This window comes from Toxorhynchites rutilus, chromosome 2 (assembly GCF_029784135.1).
Source record: "Toxorhynchites rutilus septentrionalis strain SRP chromosome 2, ASM2978413v1, whole genome shotgun sequence".
Taxonomy (NCBI): domain Eukaryota; kingdom Metazoa; phylum Arthropoda; class Insecta; order Diptera; family Culicidae; genus Toxorhynchites; species Toxorhynchites rutilus.
In genome coordinates, this window is record NC_073745.1 from 96,115,020 (window position 1) to 96,136,915 (window position 21,896).

The 21,896-nt window shown below is 40.3% G+C and overlaps 3 protein-coding genes across 5 annotated transcripts in view; 1 reads left to right on the forward strand and 2 right to left on the reverse strand.

Moving 5' to 3' along the window:
• The window catches only part of LOC129767750 (synaptotagmin-5), a 54,423-nt gene extending 38,132 nt beyond the window's left edge, over nt 1-16,291 (forward strand). For all 3 annotated transcript variants that reach the window (XM_055768929.1, XM_055768927.1, XM_055768928.1), the window contains 7 exons: nt 11,915-12,098; nt 12,155-12,370; nt 12,437-12,511; nt 12,569-12,917; nt 12,988-13,178; nt 13,292-13,528; nt 13,589-16,291. In XM_055768929.1, the coding sequence (XP_055624904.1) occupies nt 11,925-12,098; nt 12,155-12,370; nt 12,437-12,511; nt 12,569-12,917; nt 12,988-13,178; nt 13,292-13,528; nt 13,589-13,873 (1,527 nt within the window). In that variant the 5' untranslated portion in view covers nt 11,915-11,924 and the 3' untranslated portion in view covers nt 13,874-16,291. The remainder of the gene's footprint in view (nt 1-11,914; nt 12,099-12,154; nt 12,371-12,436; nt 12,512-12,568; nt 12,918-12,987; nt 13,179-13,291; nt 13,529-13,588) is intronic.
• Nucleotides 16,292-18,037: 1,746 nt separating this feature from the next.
• LOC129765958 (uncharacterized) lies at nt 18,038-18,814 on the reverse strand. The gene has a single exon (XM_055766414.1). It carries the CDS (start codon nt 18,812-18,814, stop codon nt 18,038-18,040), a length of 777 nt encoding a protein of 258 aa, XP_055622389.1.
• A 2,000-nt stretch (nt 18,815-20,814) lies between these two features.
• On the reverse strand, nt 20,815-21,345 carry LOC129765959 (uncharacterized). Its single transcript, XM_055766415.1, has one exon. It carries the CDS (start codon nt 21,343-21,345, stop codon nt 20,815-20,817), a length of 531 nt encoding a protein of 176 aa, XP_055622390.1.
• Between the last annotated feature and the right edge of the window lie 551 nt (nt 21,346-21,896).

The window sequence follows — 21,896 nt, forward strand, 5'->3', positions numbered from 1 at the left end:
GCCCTCGTGCTGCTTCAATAGTGGTAGTAAGCGCTTCTGTAGGCACTCCTTAAGGAAAACCTGCCCGTTTGCTTTCCGCAAGAGCTTGCCACACCATCTACTTTTTGGCAAACTTGGATAGTTTCTGCTTGCGAATCTCCTCCGGAACGCTGAATTTGTCCTCTGCGGAGAAGAACAACAGGCCCGGCAGCTGACGAAAGTCCGCTTTGACGTAGGTTTCGTCGTCCATTACCAGGCAATGCGGCTTCGTCAGCATTTCGGTGTACAACTTCCGGGCTCGCGTCTTCCCCACCATGTTTTGCCTTTTGTCGCGGTTAGGAGCCTTCTGAACCTTGTATGTACGCAGGCCCTCCCGCTGCTTGGTCCGCTGGACGAATGAACTTGACAAATTCAGCTTATTGGCGACATCCCGGACCGAACTTCTTGGATCACGTCTAAACTGCTTAACTACGCGCTTGTGATCTGTTTCACTGACGGAGCATCCATTTTTGCCGTTCTTCACCTTCCGGTCGATGGTTAGGTTCTCGAAGTATCGTTTTAGTACTCTGCTGACCGTGGATTGGACGATTCCCAGCATGTTACCGATGTCCCGATGTGACAACTCCGGATTCTCGAAATGAGTGCACAGGATTAATTCACGACGCTCTTTTTCGTTCGACGACATTTTTCCAAATTTACGAAAAATTGACAGTGAAGCATGGCCAACGTGATCTCTTATCTGATTATAAGCGGAAGCTGAAGATATAATTCCTAACAATTAAATTTCTACAGCGTTTTTTCAGTGATGCAATTTGATGTGACACACCCTTTACATCGGAAGATGGGCACTTTTACAAGGAAATAGTTTTTCTAACAACAACTTTTTTATGTTTTCTTTGAAAAAATTACAACTAATCCTAATTTTGTTTGAAGTCATGAAAGCAATATAGCGTATTCGACAAAGTTCTAGATCTCATTAAATATGAACTTTCGTCGAAGACGACAACTTTTTATCTGCTATAGTTTCTAGAATATAAGGTATTTTCGAATGAAGACTCCTGAAAAAAATAATGTTTCACTCATAATATTTTTGTGTGTAAATTCTCAAGTTTGACAAGTTTCTAAATAGAAGAAAGTTAGCAGAACATGTAAATCTTGATAATTTACACATAAAAATGTTACGAATAAAACATTAATAGTAATTTTTCAAAGAAAAACATCAAAAAGTTGTTGTTCGAAAAACTTTTTCCCTGTCTTCCGATGTATGAGTGACTTGTTGGAAATTGAATGGGCTATTAATATTTTTTTCAGAATTTAGAAAATAGATGTTTGGACAACTTGTTGAAAATTGTAAGGGCTATTCATATTTTTTCAAAAATTTAAAATGAATACGTTTTTTAAAAAAATGAATTTTAATTTTTAAAGTATTTTTTTTCACAGCGACATTGATTTATTTTTTTTTTGTATTTTTTGATAAAAATTCAAAAAGTTTCCTACATTTTATCATTTGACCCGAATCTTGTAAGTATCATATTTTTTGGGTTATATTTTTTTTAGAAAAAATTAAGAATTTTTTTTCAAAAAGTCTGATTTTTTTATATTTTATAAGTTGCTTAAATGACCCAACTCTTTACTTCCACAACGTTTCACTGCTATCTGAGATGCTGCTGCCACCTCCCAAGACAAGTTGCCATGAAATTCGACTTATATCCGAAGCACGACCGCATAGTTGACGTAGGATTACGTTAGGTTATATGTAACATACTGATTTTAGATGTGCTTGAATAATTATATTAAACTCTTTGATAATAATTTGGTGACCCTGAGAAGGGCCGCTTAAGTTGATTATTAGGTATTGTTAGTTCAGTGTTACAAAAAGGGGTTGGTCACTGGTTTCACCGTTACTGATTTTACCGGTAATACCGGGTCATTTTTCATTGCCGAATTACCAATAATTTTACAATCAACAACCGGTTTTTTCTGTAATTTTCATTTTTTACACCATAAATAATATTTTCCGTTATGTCGCTTTGAAATATTGCTCAAAAATCAAAAATAAGACCGGACTGGCAGTGTTGCGCCGATTCTACGACCTTCGAACTTTAGTTCAAAAATTGCTGCTCGATCTGAAAACAAAACACAGGATCAGCTTCAGCGATGAAGAACTTACAGCGATAAAGGAATTGGTTGATAGCCTCGTATCAGTTCTGGTCGCTGTTGAACTGCTATGCCGGAAGAACTGCACCATTTATGAATCTGACGTTGGATTGTAATTTATGCTAGAACAGCTATCGGAGTAACCATCACAAGTTTTGAAGTAGCTACTTGAAGCCCTGATTGGAAGGATTGCTAAAAAAATGTTTCGCATATGCAGATATGTTCGCTCGTGGTCGTGACAGAATTAATGATGACTTCGGTGTCTTCTAGCAAACATCACGGATTGCATTGATCAAGCAGGCAATCAAAATTGTTCGTGACCTGCAGAACAGTTGAGCACCAAGGAATAACTAGAACGACGATTGCAGCAATCAAAGGTATCAACGTCCAGCCCAAACTCAACGTCTATAAACGGATTGGTGAAAACCCTCAGACAAAGGTTTTCGTACAGAGAACATCAGAGGCAAATACATGACAATGAAATTCGATGATCTTCAATGATTGCCCAACATCATTGGAATCTAAAAGTGCGTTCTCCACTTCTGAATATTTTGTAATGAAATCCGATCTAGATTAGAAGACGACAAAATAAACATTATTTGTGTCCTTAAGTATTGTTTTAACCAACAAACTATATAGCAAACTTGCAAAATGTTTTTTGTAAACTTATTATTATCAATAAAAGCCATTTCTTCAAGAATGATGCGCGAACAAACATTTGTGGCGATTGATTTTAATATATGAAGATTTAAATAGTTAATTCCGGCTTCAAACCCATTTCCAGCAAATTGTGTTACACTTGCACTTATACTAGACGTTTTGAAACGCATGATCGGTTATTGTAAGGGAATTTCGCGAAGTAACAGATAGGGTGAATCATGATATGAAAATTCGTATCAACTTGATGCACGCTTACGTGATCACCGCTTATAATGTGTGACCAAATATTGGGAAATATCCCCTCTTATTCTGCGTCGTGTCACTTGCGCGATTTTTCGGAAGCTGCTAAAGATGGTTAATTCATGGTTCATTCTTGCACGCGCGTAAACAATACCCAAGCTGGTCGTAGGGGAGATGTGGGGAATATGGACCCCCTAAGCAAGTCGCCTAATATTTCCAAACCAATAGGGTCTAAATGAAAAATGTCACATTGTACACTGAGTTACACTTGTTTCCTCTCAATCAATAATGTTTAATCATTATATCAAGTTTCAAATTACCAAATATATCATATAATGAAAGGGATGATTTTTGGACATTAAAAATTTGATGCGGGGTGATTTGTACCGTCTGTGGGGTGATACAATCAGTAACAGTGTTCTGGGATCGATACCAGGTGTCTTGGGCAGATTCCAGACTAGAAAAATTGCATTGAGACCATTTCGAATTCTGCATGGATCTTCTCACTGTTGTTCGAGCATTTTCAAACACTTTGAATGCTTGGTCAAAGAAAATCCGTCCTTGATGGCCTGCGTTGCTCTTTCAAGCTCATCCTACTTCCAACGTTGTCTGCCATTCTTTTCTTGTAATTCAGTGGTATCTGGAATCAATTAGACCAAAGGAAAACTTTAAACCAGTAGGACCAATTCACCCCACAGAAACATGTCCATGTCACCCCACACAACATGCAAAAATTGAAATGCAATTAATTTCATTTATTGTTATCAAACTGTAATCGCTGCATCAAATTGTTCCTCTTCTGTAGGCGAACAGAACATTACTGCACAATATACGAAAAGTTTGTTTAATCAGCGGAATAAACCTTAAAACCACGATCGGAAAACTCACATTCTTTGACAATCAAAGTGCTTGCTGTGTTCATGCTACCGTTTCCCTCCCCCTGTTCAATTTTACCGAAGTTTTTTTACGTTAGGTACATACGATTCAATAATAGAAGGAGATGACATTATAAAAAAATCCAAGTTGAGCCGTACTTTATGAGATAAATGGGTGATCCAAATCACCCCAACAACGATGAGCTGTGTGTACGAGTGTCGTCTTTAGACAACATAAAAGTCATGCTGCACATCGATCACACCAGCGCGATGTGCATACTTTTCGGCGCAACGCTCCGTACAGCGGTAGCACTTCGGCGGAGCACACTGCCGTATTGAAAGGGTTAAGCAGCGATTTGATTAGATGAGAATGTTATATTGCTTCATCTCGCTTCTTTCGGAATAGTTTGATTAGAGTGAACAAAATAGTTATGCAAACGATACTAGAAGGAAATCCCATGTGAAATGTATTGCATACTCGTGGAGCCAAGTCAATATTTCGCTTCTGTTATGCATATACGCGTCAGTGCAAGCTCTGCACTAAACATGTCATGTGCATAATCTGAGGTATGATTTCTGAAGCAAATTATTTTGCTCTTTCATGCAGCATGGTAGCAAAATAGAAAGTGATGGTTGGTTGAAACGAACGCAATCTTTACTATCTTGCTCAGGACACGGCAAAGTCGTATTTAATTGAAAATCGTCACGGAACTATGAAATCATCTACCATCGCATTCAATAGGAAATGAGGATTTGCTTTTCCCAGTAGTTTCTCCGTCAAATAAATAAAAAAATATACGGGCGGTTTCGTTGTTATATGCTTTTACTTCGTCCGTGTTCATTTCTTTTTTCACCGTAAGATGAACTTCGCAATATGTTGAAATGACCCCCCTCTCAGACTGAATTCATTTTTCTCTCTCATTTAGAAAATTTAGATGAGTCCACGGAAGGCAAACAGTGGAAGTTTTCATTGATTCAAACATCTTACGAGAATTTGTCGAATTATAAGTGTTCGAAAATTTTCTTTTTTCCGTTATATGTTCGATTTTTAGATTATCCATATATTTCTGCTAAATGTAGTCTCATGTTAAAATTACAGTATTGTATATTTTTATGTACTGTATCCTAAATTCATTTGTAGTGTTTATTCCATTCAATTTCTTTCAAAATCTGATTTAACCTGAACAACAAAGCAAAGCGATGTTTATTTATTTATTTAAATATGATTCATCTGACATCTGTGGTCTTAATGAATAAATATATAATAATATAATACAATTATTTATACAATCGACGAACTAGTTAATCTTTTTTCAAAGCGGCTGGATGTCTCGCCGAAATCAAATAGATCCTCCACCAATGTGAAAGTTCGAATCATCGACGACAGCGGTTCGTTGTAGAGATGTGCCATCCGCTCATGAGCTGTTCCGAAGAATCGACTCTTTGAAGTGAGTTGACGCGGAACAGCTCGCAAAAAAAATCAAACAGCTCTTCAGCTCACTTTGATGATGATGAAGGAGAGAAAAGAGCTGTAGAATTGAAGAGAGTGTGTGAGCTGTAAGATTCAAATGAACTGACCGTCTCTCGCTCTTCGTGTTAAGACATCAGTTTAGTTTCATTTGTCCCTCGTCTTTTCAACTGTTATATTCGCGTTGACGGCATTGAGCTTTGTTTACCAGTTTAGGGGGCGCCAAAAATAATAATTGGCTCTCAGGCAGAATGAACACGTTTTTAAAATTCAAATTATTAATGAAAATTAACTTCTGTGTATCAAATGAGTATTCTATTTCAATGAAAAACACTTTGTTTGCAGGCGGTGCAAAAATCTCATAAGATTTTTTTTTTTTGAAGAAAACTTTCTATTGTAATGTAAAGCCTCAGTAAAAATGTCGGAAATGTTGTACTCGCCGAGTCTGTTGTAAATAATAGTCTGGAATACGTGTTTCAAGTAATTAATAATATGGTGTGAAAAATTTCATTTGAATTTTAACATTTTCAAACTGGCTTCGTGGCTATCGAGTTTGGGACCCAAATTGAAAGTCGGCACTGACAACTGTGCTGAAGAGCTGTTCATAAAGAACAGCTCATTTAGATGAGCTGATTTGCACACCTCTAGTTCGTTGTATCCGAATAAAGTACGATAAAATCTGTTCTGTAGCAAAGATCGCTGTCGGAGAGATCGTTGAGCAGCACGAAGGTCCAGTAATGAAAGTAGCCGAGGAGAATCAACTTCCCCATTGAACAGCTTTGATACGAAAATTGCCTGTTGTATTCTGCGTCTTCTCTCAAGAGTGTCCAGGTTTAAAAGTCTGCATCGATCCGGGTGAGCAGGAAGATTCAATGGATCGCGCCAAGGTAGATGATGCAAGGCCAACCGGATGAATCTTCGCAATACACGCTCAATCCTGAAATTCCAGAAAATCACATTTGGAGTCCAAACAACGGCTGCACTTGAGAATTGGTCGTACTAAAGCGCAATATAAGGACTTCAAGCAGTATGGGTCAGTGAAATCCTTCGCAATCTTCGAAGTAAATCCGAGCTGTCGGTTTGCCTAAGCAATGATTGAGGTGTAATGAGCGTTGAAGTTCAATTTCTGATCCAACACTACTCCAAGGTCAGTAACTTTTTCAACTCTTTCAAGCAAAGCACCGTCGATGCAGTAATCAAACTGTAACGGACTTCGGTACGCTGATAATCAGTTTGTTTAGATGGCAAACACATTCAGCAAATGTTGCAAGCATTGGCAGTCTTCAGCTGAACGGATCATGCAGAATATTTTCAAATCATCAGCATAAATTAATTTGCAGTTCAACCCTAATTTCGCAGCAATGTCATTAAAAAATAATATGAACAACAAAGGGCCTAAGTTGCTTCCTTGAGGGACTCCAGAAGAATTACAGAAGCACGAGGAAACGCAGCCATGAATTTAAACGCGCAGTTTTCTTTCCGTCAGGTATGATCTCATCCACGACACGAGTATTGAAGATGATCCGAGTGGTGACAGTTTAGCCAAAAGTATGTTGTGGTCGATCCTATGTATAGAGATATAGAAGATGCGGCGACGTCTGGGCTTGCGTGTCAATACTTATTTTTCCTCGTAGCTTGTAGCACGGATTCCCTGAAGTATGCGAATCCCTGTTATCCATGCGAGAATTGATAGGTATTATCAACAACTCACCCATACATCGGAATCAATGCTATGAGGCCACGTATGCGCAGTTAGCTGGCTTGTTAGCTCCCATCACTTCTTATAAAAAAGAACAGATTTCGAAGAAAGCAAGCCTCTTTCGTGCACTAGATATCTCCAGACGTAAAATAAATATTTCTAGTTCTTGGAAAATTGTTCAACAGTGTCTAACACACAATTGCCTTTTTCTCATCGGGGAACATGCTTGTTACCACTGCCGTTTGATAACGTAACTGAATGAATAATTCTGTATCGTGGGCTGATTAGGTTGGATTAAAATCAACTCATTCAAACATTATTAATTTCAGACCGATGGTTTTGGCATAATATCTATTTATAAGCAATGACTGTAAGAATTGCTCGAAACTTGTGTGGTTTGGGTTTTCCAAGAACAATACTATGTGCAGATACTCACTTTATTGTTGCTTTCAGTCTGTTATCGTCAGGATGATTGGATTTTGTTTCTGTTATGCTGAGCAATAAAATTGTATCAACCCCTACTCGATTGGAACGCACAAGTGGGTAGAGTAGATCTGTTTCTCACAATTCAAACCCAATTAGGTGTAGACTGGTAACAAATTTTGAGTACTCTGCAAATATATTCTAATCGCATAATCGAATAATGGGATAAACTTGCTTCAAAAAGGAAATTCCCTGGAAAGACAACGGGATTTCCACGGTGCGCATTATCCCCTGTCCAGGGAAATTCAACGTTGCGAAAATAGTACAATACCGGTCGTCCGCATTCCTGCTCATCGTGCAGAAAGGCCAGCGGTCAATTTTTTGTTCTTCCGGGAAGGTTCACTAGAAATGTAACACTCCAAAGTTCGAAATTTGGAATACCGGGCAGAAGTATTTTCAGCACGAGAAGAGGGCTAGCTTTCTTATTTTAGGGGAAAAATTAGTAGCGGAAAATTAAAGGTCACGAACGGCGCTGTGTCTGCAATCAAATCTGTTGCCGTGGTTTTGATTATGAGTGTTTCGTAGCAATTTTGTGTAATTGGTAATCAACTCTTTTTCCTCCCTTTCGCACTGTTCCTCTTGTATGGGCGGAGGAAATTCAATTCACGGTAATTACTTCCTTGCCGTGCAATTTCCTACCACTTTATTTCTCGGCCCGAAATGGGGGAGGGAGGATGCTAGTCGCGGTCTGTGTTTTCGAGGAAGATTACATCGCGTGGCTGTTGGCTGGCGGTTATTGTTTGGAAATCTAAAATCGATATTTGTGAATTCGATGTATTCTTAATTTCATGGTGGTTTTTTGAAAATGTTCATACACATTCTAGCAGAAATTGTAAAAAACTTAAATAGATACTGTTTCAATTTTCAAGAATAAGCGTATGATTTCATTACATCCCACTGGCTTTTTGAGCTGTTCTGTGTTCCAAATCAATTTTTATACTTCGGATTAATTAAAAAATCTCATCAACTTCTATTTGTTGGATTCGTGAAACTAGTAAATAGAGTGTGGGGATATTTTCAAGTGAACTCCTGTTGTCGTGTCTGTAAACATTCACGACTTATCAACGAAAAAAGTCGCCAACTTACTACATAAAAGGATTGGATTTTTTTTTGCGAATTTTATCCTGCCATAAAAAAGCTGTTCTCTTTGAACTAACGGATTTGAAAAGTAATAACTTTTTTTTCACCAGACGACTCGTTGGCTGCTAAATGAAGGTACACAGAAGGCATTGGTTATTGAATTTCGAATAACGATGGAGTAATTTTATTGAAATTGACCGCTCAACTTTATTACAATTGTCAATATCTTTTTTCAACTATTGATGTCGAGCGACTTTCGACTTCAGTTGCTTTTGTTCGTTTTTTTCGCAACGCAATTCTAAGTAATGTTTCAGAGTCGATAAACATTAATTCTATTTTTAAAGTAGGAGTAGGATTGCTGAGTGATATTGTTGTAATGTTATTTAGGAAATATTTGTTAAATGTAGTGCAATGTCCTGAGGCAAATTGTTGGTTACTGCGAAAGAAAATATTGAATAATAGGTCGGTTTGCAATTTTCGTTTCGATAGTTTCTTCCACCATCACCATTATTTTCAACATTTGACAAGGCTTAAAAATGACCATGTGTACGTGTATTTCAATAATACACATTCTCCGTCTGACTGTATGAAAACCGAAACGATGAATGTTTATCATTTTTTCAACTCGAATTTGAGCAAAAATTTTAAATGAGATCAAAATGTGTTTTTCCACCGAATAACGACTAGCCGAAGCAAATTCACTGTCAACGCGAGATCATGTCGGGAAAACCCATTATTTTTGGGCCTGGAGAGCTTACGTTGTCATGTTTTCGTTCTACTGCACTGCACCTCGAGCTTTCTCATTTCATTTTTAGTGGTACAGCGTCCATTTTTATCAATCCACTATCTAACCACTATCTAATATAACACACAACAATTTCGATTATTTCCCTACTGAACAAAATTCTTCCCTAGTAAACAAATTTCACAAAAAGGTGACAGTATTTACAAAAAATATAACATTTAACAAAAAAACTAACATTATTGTAACAAACGGTTACAATTTGCAAAGATTTGTACATAATTTTCATCAATATAGATTTGTTATATACTCAAATCTATCATCTTGTTCAAACTTCTATAATTTTGTTGATTTATAATTGTATTTTTCTATATATTCCTAAAATAATAAAAAAAACAAGCCTAAATTATTCTCCATCTACAGAACCTGCTGGAAAATGAATATTTTTCAAGTAGTTTTGAAAACAACGAAATATATTTATTTGTCCTTAGTAACCAGAACTAAAAACTAAGGCAAGCTCAATCACTTTATGAACAACAATTCTTTCATTGACTGCACATTCATATTTATGTAGAAAAGTGATCGAAAGTATTCTGAAGCACTACAAACATATTTTTTGTTTATTTTTCATAATTGATGGACACAATTTCAATTGTTTTTGTACTGTGTGTACTGTAACACTGATAGCGATATAATTTTTATTCGATGGTCGTCATCAATGGCCTACATCAATTCCAACGATTTGAATCGAAATAATAATGAACCATAATTATATTGAGCATAACAGCATAAGCGTTTTAAGCATCTGCATAAGAAAGAAACTTATTCTCATCCACGTTTCGGAATTTTAGATCAAGTTTTAAGAGAAAACTTATAACGTTATCTGAATAATATGAATTCATTGAAACGAATTTGTTAGCAAGCAATAAGGGTCAACGAACCCCTAATTTTGGTTCAGATCGGTCCACAAATAGAGAAGGTTGGACTGTCTCAAAGGAGTTGTTGTCACGTCGGGAAAAGTATACGATCCAATCCGTCGCGTCACGCGTCATTTTGACTCACTACAAACACGTTTTCATGTATAAATCACACTATTTGCATAAAGCAAACGATCTTATAGTAAAATTAAGAAAATTCCATAAAAGAATCACTCAATCAGAGAATATTTTACACCTGACTTTTTGCTGTTTCGGACTGTTGAACATTAATGTTGTTTTCTTAGTTTTGTGTTGAAGCATACAAATGAACTTTATTCTAAGATTTTTCAACAATAGATGAACGTGGACTCCAAAACATTTAATAAATAATCTTATTTCGAGCTCCTGTTTTGCTGAAAATAGGGCTAAACAAAAAAAAAAATGGAAACCCCACACGATATTGCTGTTGGGCGAAGGGGCCTTACCAGCGAAAATCGAATATCGTATTCCGATGCAATCTGGAATCGAAGATGGTGACTTTCGTGTTGCTGAACACGGCTCCAAAAGACCGAGAATGGCATGAAGTCCTACAATACGATCGGGTGTGATAGTGTTAGCATATATCCACGGATGCGTGACGAAGAATGGTTTTATCGTGAGCAGATAGGATTTGAGCGAGAGGAGATAATGTGGGAGTGGGAAGTACTTAACCTTAGAGCGACGCGTGTGGAGTTAGACAAAGGAAGAGAACAGTGAGCGCCACCCAATGAGCCTGCTTGTGCGTGTGAGCGCCTGAGTGAACGTGTTAAATAATTACGAAGTAAAATTGGAGGTCGGTTCAGGACCACCCCGACTTTTCCCAAATAACAGCATGCCGTGTACTAAAGCCAACAGGTAGATTCAATTTATATAGCTTAATTTATGAACAGATCGTAAGTAAATTAAATTGCTTAGTTTTGTCTTTTTTCGCAATGTAAAAGAACATTGAACTCATTTACCATACAGGTCAAACCGGTTTTTTTGACTGTTTTTGAATCAATAAAAACGCAAAATGGTGTTGAAACGCTAGAATGAAGAGAAAGTAAGCAGAAAGTTACCATAGAACCAAATTGTCAGTGTTGTGACACCTTTCCTGAAATACAAAAGAGGTTGGTTCAGCGCCTCTTTCACCTATAGGTTGGCCCTTTAGAAAGAGGATTGGGAAAAAAATCGCATAAATCGCGTAATTTCGAGAGAGTTACGTAAAAATCGCAACTTTTGCTTTATGTAAGTTACATATGGTCAATGAGGAGAATCGTATGGGAGAATATTCGAAATCACGCTAAATTTCATGATTATTCCATTCAATGAAGAGAGTTAAGAAAAAGCGCATCCAATGGGACAAATTAACACTGGAACGAATCAATCAACCAGTGCAAAAAGAAAAAGGGCGGCGAGAAAAAAGAATAGATGCAAATGGATAATGTGATTGGTTTGGAACCTTTTGATGCTAGTTTGAATAATTCAGATAATTGATTAATACTGAGCCACTTGAACAATTGTAATGATTGATATGATTTGCGAAGCTTCATGAAGAGAAACTGTGTTTCACAATTTTCCATTTTATAATTACAGATTTTTGACAATGGTATTTGTGAGTTCGGCCGTCCTGGGGGCGGCTGCCGGAACGGGACTAGCGCTGTTGGTGGCCGTTACAATCGTCATGTATCGCTACTATGTAGTGAGACGCAAAGGAAAGGAATGGGCGGAGCTGGACCGTTTGGAGGAGAAAAAAGCTGCTAGGAAGATAAATTTACAGGTTTGTATTGTAGTTAATTTGTTGGCGCGATATAATTGTGTCGGTTCCCTCTGCAGGAGTGTAGTGTTATCAGCGGATCCCATCCGGTTCAACCGACATCAACTATTGTTCCCCATTCGTTGGACGACGAGACGCTGGGTGGCCCTTTGGATGTGAGTTCCAGCTCACTGCAACCCCACTTGAATCGGGTGAAAACTCATTCCGAGCGACGGAAGCCACCTCCATCGGCTTCCAGGAACAACAGCACGGAAAGTGTACACTCCAGGGCATCGGTAAGCGTATCTAAAGTCGCCTTGATGGCCTCAATGATCAATGTTCACGTTTTTGTTTGGTTTTAGAGTTACTACGATCCGACGAGCAAATTGGCTAATCCAGAAACCCGCTCAACGGTTTCAGATAACTTTGTGATACAGGTAATTTTGCACGAATATGGTTTCATAATCGATACTAGATTCGATTCTTAATCGCAGAAATCCGGTTCCCCTAAGAGAATGAGGACATACAGTTTGGAGGGAAGACTTCCTCTCGGTTACGACCGGGAGAGTCGTATGTCGTCGGCGATCAGTGTGAGTCCGAGGGACATAAATTCTCCCAAGAAACGGAATAGCACGGTTTCTTGTTCAACACTTCCACGGTCGAGCGATTCGAGAGCCATAGAAAGTCCTGGTGGATCACCTCGTTCGGATAACACTCGTTCACCCCGCCGCCGAGTACCGATCATTATGACGGCGAATGATATAAATACAGTTTTAGGGCGATTTCATCTCAGGTTAAAATATGACGGCAGTAAGGAGGAGCTGTTCGTACATTTGGTTGAAGGTCTGCATATTTTAATGAACGATGATTGTGATGTTAACTGTACGGTATACTTTCTTCTAATGTTCACCAGCCCAAGAATTGACTGCACCGACGGAGAGCGGCTTCCGAGATCCGTACGTAAGAATGTTCTTGGACACCGACGAGGAGAATCGAACACTTCAAACGGCTGTTCATCGAACAGAAACGCATCCTTATTTTGATCAAAATTTCTCGATTCCTCTCAAACCAAGAAATTTGGTGAAAAGTAATTTTATTCTGCAGGTTTGTGAAATGTTTTTGGAGACTGTCTCTATTAATCATTATTCAGTCATAAAAATCTGAATGGTTCTACAGTTTTGAAACAAGATATATATTATTTCTAAATATCCTTCCAGCTACTGGATTACGATCGCTTCTCTCGTGACGAGGTGGTTGGCGAGATTCGGTTTCTCCTCAACACAATGGACCTCTCTGGTTGTGAAATCTGGGGCGATCTGATCGCTGTCAGAAAATCTACCGCCCAACTTCCGGAGCTGCTGATATCGTTGAGCTATTTACCCCAAGCAGAACGCCTCACGGTTGTGGTAATGAAGGCAAAGAATCTCAATGTAATCCATGAACCATTTGTTAAGGTTGTTCCCAACGATTGAAGGTCGTTTCACTTATCACTTAAGAGTTATTCATATTTACAGCTCTATCTGATCGTCAATGATAAACGCACCAAGAAGCGCAAGACTAGTGCCATCCGCGCTGCGGATCCTGCGAACCCGATTTGGAACGAGGCTTTCACGTTCGAGATTCCTGCTTCGCAGCTGCAAGATGTCGGAGTCGAGCTGTTTGTGGCGTCCAACGAAGGAGAGATTCATGAACCGGGTTGTGCGATCGGACTTCAGGAGGGGGGAACCGGCTTGCAGCATTGGCAGGATTTGATGCAGAACAATCGCAAACCGATCGCTATGTGGCATCCGCTACAGTAAATATATCAAATATTATTTGTGAATAATTATCTCATGTAGAAGTTTCCATTTGATTGACACCCACCAGCCATGGTTTCGATCAAGTGTACAAAAAAGTAGAATCAAAGGTATTATCCCAACATAACAAAATATTCAATAATCCGGAGTTATGAAACTGTGTATATAGAACTACATGAAACCGGAAACTGCTATGCTTAGGCATATCATAATGAAATGCAGATATTCTTTCCGAAGAAATTTTGTGTGTGACATCTGAATATACAGAATACGGAAGAATAACTCGTTCATGATTGATGTATCATATGATGTCGTAAAACTACTAACAATTTTATTCCAAATCAGTGTAATTGGAAGCATTTTTTGGGAATACCTATTTTATTCAACCAGACTACAGTGATTGGCAAAATACAGTTTCAACACAATTTTTTTCATTTCCTTCTTTTTTTTTTGATAAATTAAAGGCCGTAATCATTCTTCAAATCTTATTAGTTATGTAATTTTTGAGTTTCATTCATGCTGTACTGAGAGAAATAAAAGTTTTTCTTTCAGAAAAAAAATCAATTTGTATTCCAAAAAAAAAAACGGTGACAAAAAAGTGCCCAGATTAGTGAAGCTTCAATAAGCTTAACTGAAGGCAAAAAAGAACATTCCAATAACTGATATAACCTCATTTATTGCATCCCAAAACCTTCACATGCCAAATTTGGTTTCGTTTGCTGGATAAGTTCTCGAGTTATGCAGAAATTTGTGTTTTATTTGTATGACAGCTTCCTCTTACAGAGGGAAGTAGAGTGTCTAACCACCATGAAAACATTTATTGCACCCTAAAACCTCCACATGTCAAATTTGGTTTCATTTGTTTGATTAATTCTCGAGTAATACAGAAATTTGTGTTTCATTTGTACGGTAGTATCCGAGTGCATCAGAATCAGACAGACAGACAGACAGACAGACAGAAATTCATTATTATATATAAAGATAAGAAAAACTTTCGTTTTTTTTCGGTGCAACATGAATGAAACTTGAAAAGAACATAATGAATAATATTTTGAGAATGATTACGATGTGTTAAATTTTTTATTTTAATCAGAAAAATGAAAGAAATGAAATAAAATCGAGTGGGCACTTAATTTTGCGATCACTGTGTTCATATTCAATGATATATTGTTACTTCTGATCTCTCCCCCGTTAAGACCGTGCACATAACCTGAAATTCTCCTTAATCAAATGAAGAGGACTATTGAAACGTTGTGATTTAAGTAATAATGCATCATGCTTTCATAAACTTGAAAATAGGCCTAATATTTATAACATTAGAAAGAACTTCATCAAAGTTCTCATTTGAATCAACAAGCAACACTTATTGAGCAGGATTCTGAGCACCATAGATGGATTAACTGGTCAGTCCTGAATCGCGCTGAACCTGTCAGTTAACAGCAGCATCTCACCTCGAATCTTGACAGTTCTAAATAGTAGATCTCCGCCGCCGTCGTACGGTTACCCATGGTTAGACTGAGGTTTATGGATACTAGCAAACCATAAACAATGTTTTAGTTTTGCCAACTAGTCTGCATATATTAGAACAAACCGTATGTTTAAATTATTAGAGCTTAAAAAATATTCATATATAACTGATAACGGATGGTTTATACATTACGGAGTCCACAAAAAAAAAAACAAAGAGAATGTAGAAAAAAAATGGTGGTGTATTTTGGAGAGGTTGGTTTTATATAACGTATTCGTCGAGCCTCAAAATGGCTATTTGTAGTGTCAATATGGTTTATGTATGTAATTTGTGTATAGAATACAAAAAAAAAAGAAACATACAGGTTCAATTATGCGTGCTGCTTATGTCTTAGCTTAGCTTAGCTAATCAAAACAATACATAGTAATGATCTAATCAAAACATTTTCAAATAGCGACTTGTTGGAATGAGAATAATGTCTGATGAGGTCCAAAAGGTTGATCAAGTTGATGAGCTGCTTCAACAGGATAAACATGAATGTTCATTTATCAGATATTTTATTATTTGGAATCCTAAAGCATTTCAATTTTTTACATCCAAATCCGAGTAAATAATTGATTGTTGCATTTACCCTTCATTTATCGGGAATTATTCTGCCGCAATGTATTTCATATCTAAATACTGATAAATGATCTTAATCGAAGATTTATTCAAATTAATAGTAAAGTTTTGTTAAATTAGGATATATATTTCATGCTGTGATTATCATTATACAAGGGTGAGAGAACTTGATATTTTACCCAGACTATACTTGTATTCGAAATAAATATTATTTTATTCTCATAAAGGGTGTGTCACATCAAATTGCATCACGGAAAAAACGCTGTAGAAATTCGCCCAATAGACCGATCCTTTTGAAAATTTTAGACAGTAAAATGAAAACTATTAAACAACTTTTGGCATTTTCTTTTTATTCATACTTCGAGCCCAAGCCCGTATGCTCGCACCTTCCTCTTTACCCCGTCCATAAGGTTCTGTACAACGTCAGGTTGTAGTTTTTTTTTAACAGAAATCCATTTTCTCTTGAAGTCCGCCTTCGATTTGACAACTTTTGGGTTCTTCCGGAGGGCCTGCTTCATAATCGCCCAATATTTCTCTATTGGGCGAAGCTCCGGCGCGTTGGGCGGGTTCTATTCCTTTGGCACGAAGGTGACCCCGTTGGCTTCGTACCACTCCAACACGTCCTTTGAATAGTGGCACGAAGCGAGATCCGGCCAGAAGATGGTCGGGCCCTCGTGCTGCTTCAATAGTGGTAGTAAGCGCTTCTGTAGGCACTCCTTAAGGTAAACCTGCTCGTTTACCGTGTCGGTCATCAAGAAGGGGGCGCTCCGCCTTTCGCAAGAGCAGATCGCTTGCCACACCATGTACTTCTTGGCAAACTTGGATAGTTTCTGCTTGCGAATCTCCTCCGGAAAGCTGAATTTGCCCTCTGCGGAGAAGAACAACAGGCCCGGCAGCTAACGAAAGTCCGCTTTGACATAGGTTTCGTCGTCCATCACCAGGCAATGCGGCTTCGTCAGCATTTCGGTGTACAGCTTCCGGGCTCGCGTCTTCCCCACCATGTTTTGCCTTTCGTCGCGGTTAGGAGCCTTCTGAACCTTGTATGTACGCAGGCCCTCCCGCTGCTTGGTCCGCTGGACGAATGAACTTGACAAATTCAGCTTATTGGCGACATCCCGGACCGAACTTTTCGGTGTGACACACCCTTTAGTAGTATGTAATATAACATTAAAACTACTGATATTATTCTTATATTTGAGTAGAAAGTAAGAAACACTTTCGATTGTTGTTCATTATTCCTTCTATCATATCCCAATTGCATAGTGACTCATAAGTGGGAGAGTATTCGGTCTTCGGATGTCGCGCTGGATTATTTGCAAACGAATAATTCGGCTAGAAAACGTGCCGTAATTTACTACAAGGAAAAGAATCGGAGAAGGGTAGCTTACACTCCTAAACGGAAACAGCATTAAGTGTCGATTTGATGCATATGGTAAGGATTTCATCGGAACTGTGAGAAACTGGTGAAAATGGATTGGAGAGTGTAATCCAGTCGATAGGAAATGAAATCAGTTGTTCGGACTACTTCATCCGGAAGGTTACCGAAAACTTTCGTATTAAGTCAAATGCTTTGCTCAGAGGCCAGTTCAGGAACGCTGGAATCACAAAATATATTTGAATATGTTGCAGCACCCCCACTCCTTTGAAAAGAGAAACTTTAAAATAATACAATACAAATATATATAAATATATATATATATATATATATATATATATATATATATATATATATATATATATATATATATATATATATATATATATATATTTGGCGCAAGGGCCATAAAAATACTCTGTTCACTTCGAGTGTATACAAAAAAAACTATTTATTCAAAGTCCATCTACGCGCTATATATACAGAGTACAGTCAATGTTATTTGACTGGTCAAGTCAGGGAAAACAATCCCTTTAGAAATTGGGTGCAAAAGAAACAAACAAGGGATTATTTGTTTAATTGTTGGCACCGATCGAGTACGTGAGATGATGATGACTCATTCGCACGGTCGATGATTGTTTGTCGTACCGGTGATGCGACGATGATGATGCTACAGTACTCCCCTCCTAGACTAGGCATCCCTCTAGCGGTAGCGAAGGGGGATGACAACTCGTCGCCCGGAACGAGTGACCCTAGTCGGTGGAATTGTAGCCGAGGCTGTTGGCGCGGGACTAGAGCTACTTTGCGACGGTTGCTGCTCGTCCATCGTGTAAGCAGGTTTCAATCGGTCGATGGAAACATTCGTCGTCCGTCCCTTGACGTCCACCTTGAAATGCTTGCTGTTCCGACTCAGCACCTTGAACGGACCATCGTACGGGGGAGACAACGACGGACGCACAGAATCGTTGCGAATGAACACGTGTTTGCAGGTCTGCAGATCTTGATGCACAAAAACAGGTCGGTTCCCATGCCATGCCGTGTCCTTGGGACGCAGATCACGCATAGCTTCTCGTAGCTTTACGACGAAATCTGCTTCGGTCCGACTTAAGGCGTTGTCGATGAAGAACTCGGATGGTATGCGAAGGGTGGTTCCGTGCACCATCTCAGCTGGTGATGCTCCGATGTCTTCTTTATGGGTTGTTCGCAAACCAAGCAAGATCACCGGCAAGTGTTCAGTCCATCGGTTCGGATCGTGACAAAGAATGGCTGCTTTTAACGTTCTATGCCATCGTTCGATGATGCCATTCGATTGGGGGTGATACGCCGTTGTCCGCAGATGGGTGATTCCGAGCAGGCGAACCAACTCAGAAAATAAGGACGATTCAAACTGGCGTCCTATGTCTGTCGTGATGTTATGCGGCACACCGAAGCGAGCGATCCATCCAGTGACAAGAGCTTGAGCGATCGTCGGTGCAGTCATGTCAGGAACTGGAAGTGCTTCTGGCCATCGCGAATACCTGTCGATGATGGTGAGACAGTACCGTTGACCATTATTTGGTGGAAACGGGCCAACAATGTCGATTGATGTGCGAGAACCGACAATCCGGTGTCGAGTAGCGGGTAACTGGTGACTGTGTGTGGCGCGTCACCTTTGACCGTTGACACTGCAAGCAGCTCCTGGCGAAGGCGATGCTGTCCTTCCGGATGCCGGGCCAGATGAATCGCTGCGTCATCAGTCTAGCCGTAGCACGTGTGCCAGGATGGGAAAGGTTGTGTGTCGCTTGCAGAGCAGAGTCACGAAAGCCTTTCGTAACGAACGGTCGAATGCGATCGGCAGAGCAATCGCAAAACAATTGTTTTGAATTGCCTGGAACGGTAAAAAGTTTAAGCAACAAATATGTTTTCGATTTACCTTCCAGCATATCCCGGATCTCCTCGTCGGTTTGCTGGTCGTCAGCGAGGGCCTTGAAGTCAATCGAGGGGTAGGCTTGGATTGCGCCGATGCGTGAAAAAAGATCCGCCACAATGTTCTCCTTGCCGACGACGTGGCGGATGTCCGTTGTGATTTGCCCGATAAAGTCCAATTGGCGAGCCTGGCGGTTGGTGGCTTTGTCGAGCTTCTGACGGAAGGCGTAGATGATCGGCTTATGGTCGGTGTAGATGTGGCAGCTCCGTCCTTTCAGCATGTAACGGAAGTGTCGTACCGCAAGGTAAATCGCCGTTAGCTCACGATCGTACGTGCTGTATCGAAGTTGCGCCTTGTCGAACTTCTTGGAGAAAAATCCCAGCGGTTGCACCTTGTCGTCGAAGATCTGGTGAATGACTGCTCCGGCTGCAATGTCGGATGCATCAACTCAGAGAGAAAGCTCGGCTGATTTGGCAGGATGGGCTTCGATCGCGTTCGGAATGAACCTCCGGTAGAAGTTGATTAACGCCAAGAAGCTCTTCAACTCCTTCACGGTCATATGGGTGGCTTGAAGTTTTGGACGACCTCAACTCGTTCGGGCAATGGTCGAATCCCCTCGGCGGAGACGGAATGTCCAAGGAAGGTGATTTCAGACCGGCCGAATTCGCACTTCGCCACGTTTATGGCCAGGTTGTGTTGCTTGAGCCGTTCAAACAGTTGTCGCAAATGGTTCTTGTGTTCTTCGGGCGACGATGAGGCGATGAACAAATCGTCGATATAGGGAAAAATAGAGTCCAGCCCCCGAACAACCTCGTGGATGAGCCGTTGAAATGTCTGGGCAGCGTTCCGCAATCCGAATGTCATGTAGGAGAATTCGAAAAGTCCAAACGGCGTCGTGATTGCCGTCTTCGGTATGTCGTCCGGTTGGACGGCCTGCAGATCCCGAGTTTCATGAGATGTTCGAACTCGGCACGGGCGGCTTCAAGCTTGTCCGGTGGCAGACGTCGTGGCCTGGCGTAGACGGGCTGTCCGGTGGTCTCGATGCGATGAACTATCGATGATTAGCTTTTCGTGCCTGATGGAGCGCGTCGTGTGATTCTTTGGTAGTCGGCCAACATTTCAGCGTACGGTGATACTGAACTGAATGTTTTAATGGAGTACTCACTCGTTTGCGCAAGCACTCCGGCCGATTCGAGAGTTGTGGTGTTGTCGATCAGGCGGTTGCGTTTGAGATCGATCAACAAATCGAAATTGCAAATGAAATCTGCACCGATAATTCCAGACGTGACGTCAGCGATCAGGAGTGTCCACAAGAACTCACGACGAAGTCCAAGATTCACCTTCAGAAGAGCTTCACCGTAGACCTTGATTGCTGTCCCGTTGGCGGCGAACAACTTCATCGTGGTTGGCTTCATACGGCTTGAACTAGAACCTCTTGGAATGACCGACACATCGGCCCCGGTGTCGATCAGAAACTGCATGCTGGTGGTCGTGTCCGTGATTTTCAGGCGAAAAATTTTGTTCGCGTCGTCAGAAAGTTCGCCTACCTCCAACGACGAATCCAACATCTGGCGTCACTGTTTGCTCGTTGTGCCAGACGACGATGGCTGGCCGAATGAGCACGGTTTCCGACACTGCCGCGCTTCATGTCCAAAAACACGATGGTACCAGCACTGTTCATCCGACGGCGTTTTATCACGGGAAACAGATGTTGACTTACCACGACCACGTAAGCGTGAGTGCGATCGCCCTCGATAACCGCCGGCGCCACGTGCGGAAAACATTTTTTCGAGTTTTCTCGATAGCTGTGCAATTTCACGATGAAGGGTTTCGATGGTAACTTGCGTTGGTTTATCCGCCACGTGTGTTGATGACGATGGTGTCTGCTGCGCCTTCATGTCGATGGCGTGGATGTTACGAAGACCCATCGAATCGACGACGGCATCCGCGATAGTCGTTTTCTCAGCGGCGTCACCCTTTGATGCGATCACAGCAGCTTGAGCGTGGGGTGGCAGCCTAGTAGCCCACAAATCCATCAGCACCGTCTCGCCGAGAGAATTTCCAGCAACACGCTTCATCTCGTTGAACAGCTGGCTGGGTTTCATGTCTCCGGCATATCCGACAGAACCCGCTGCAAACGCCTCTGCTGGCTGTCGGCGAAATGTTCCGTGAGCTTCTTCTTAATGTACGGGTACTTTTCGGTGGCCGGCACATTGTCGATTATCGAACGCAGCTCCGTTAATTTGTTCGGAGGGACTTGCGCCATAACAATATTATATTTGTGCGTATCGTACTGAGTCTGCGCGCATAAACCAGAAGCAGCGAACCAGAATTCCAACGAGAGGAAGTACGACTCGATATTCGAATCAGTCATACTCGGCGGTTGGAGACGAGGTGAACTGATTGATTCTAACTTCACAGGGGGTTCTGGCTCGGGCTCAGTCATGATGCTGCGACGGAATCACTTTATCGACTGATAACTAATTCGAGCGCGATAGCATAATTCTAAAACTGTTTGCTTTAACTACGAACGTCGGGGTCACCATTTTGGCGCAAGGGCCATAAAAAGACTCTGTTCACTTCGAGTGTATACAAAAAAAACTATTTATTCAAAGTCCATCTACGCGCTATATATACAGAGTACGGTCAATGTTAT

What these genes read in the sequence shown, in the direction of transcription:
- LOC129765959 (XM_055766415.1), bottom strand. Translation starts at nt 21,345, where the DNA reads ATGAAACCCAGCCAGCTGTTCAACGAGATGAAGCGTGTTGCTGGAAAT.
- LOC129765958 (XM_055766414.1), bottom strand. Translation starts at nt 18,814, where the DNA reads ATGACTGCACCGACGATCGCTCAAGCTCTTGTCACTGGATGGATCGCT.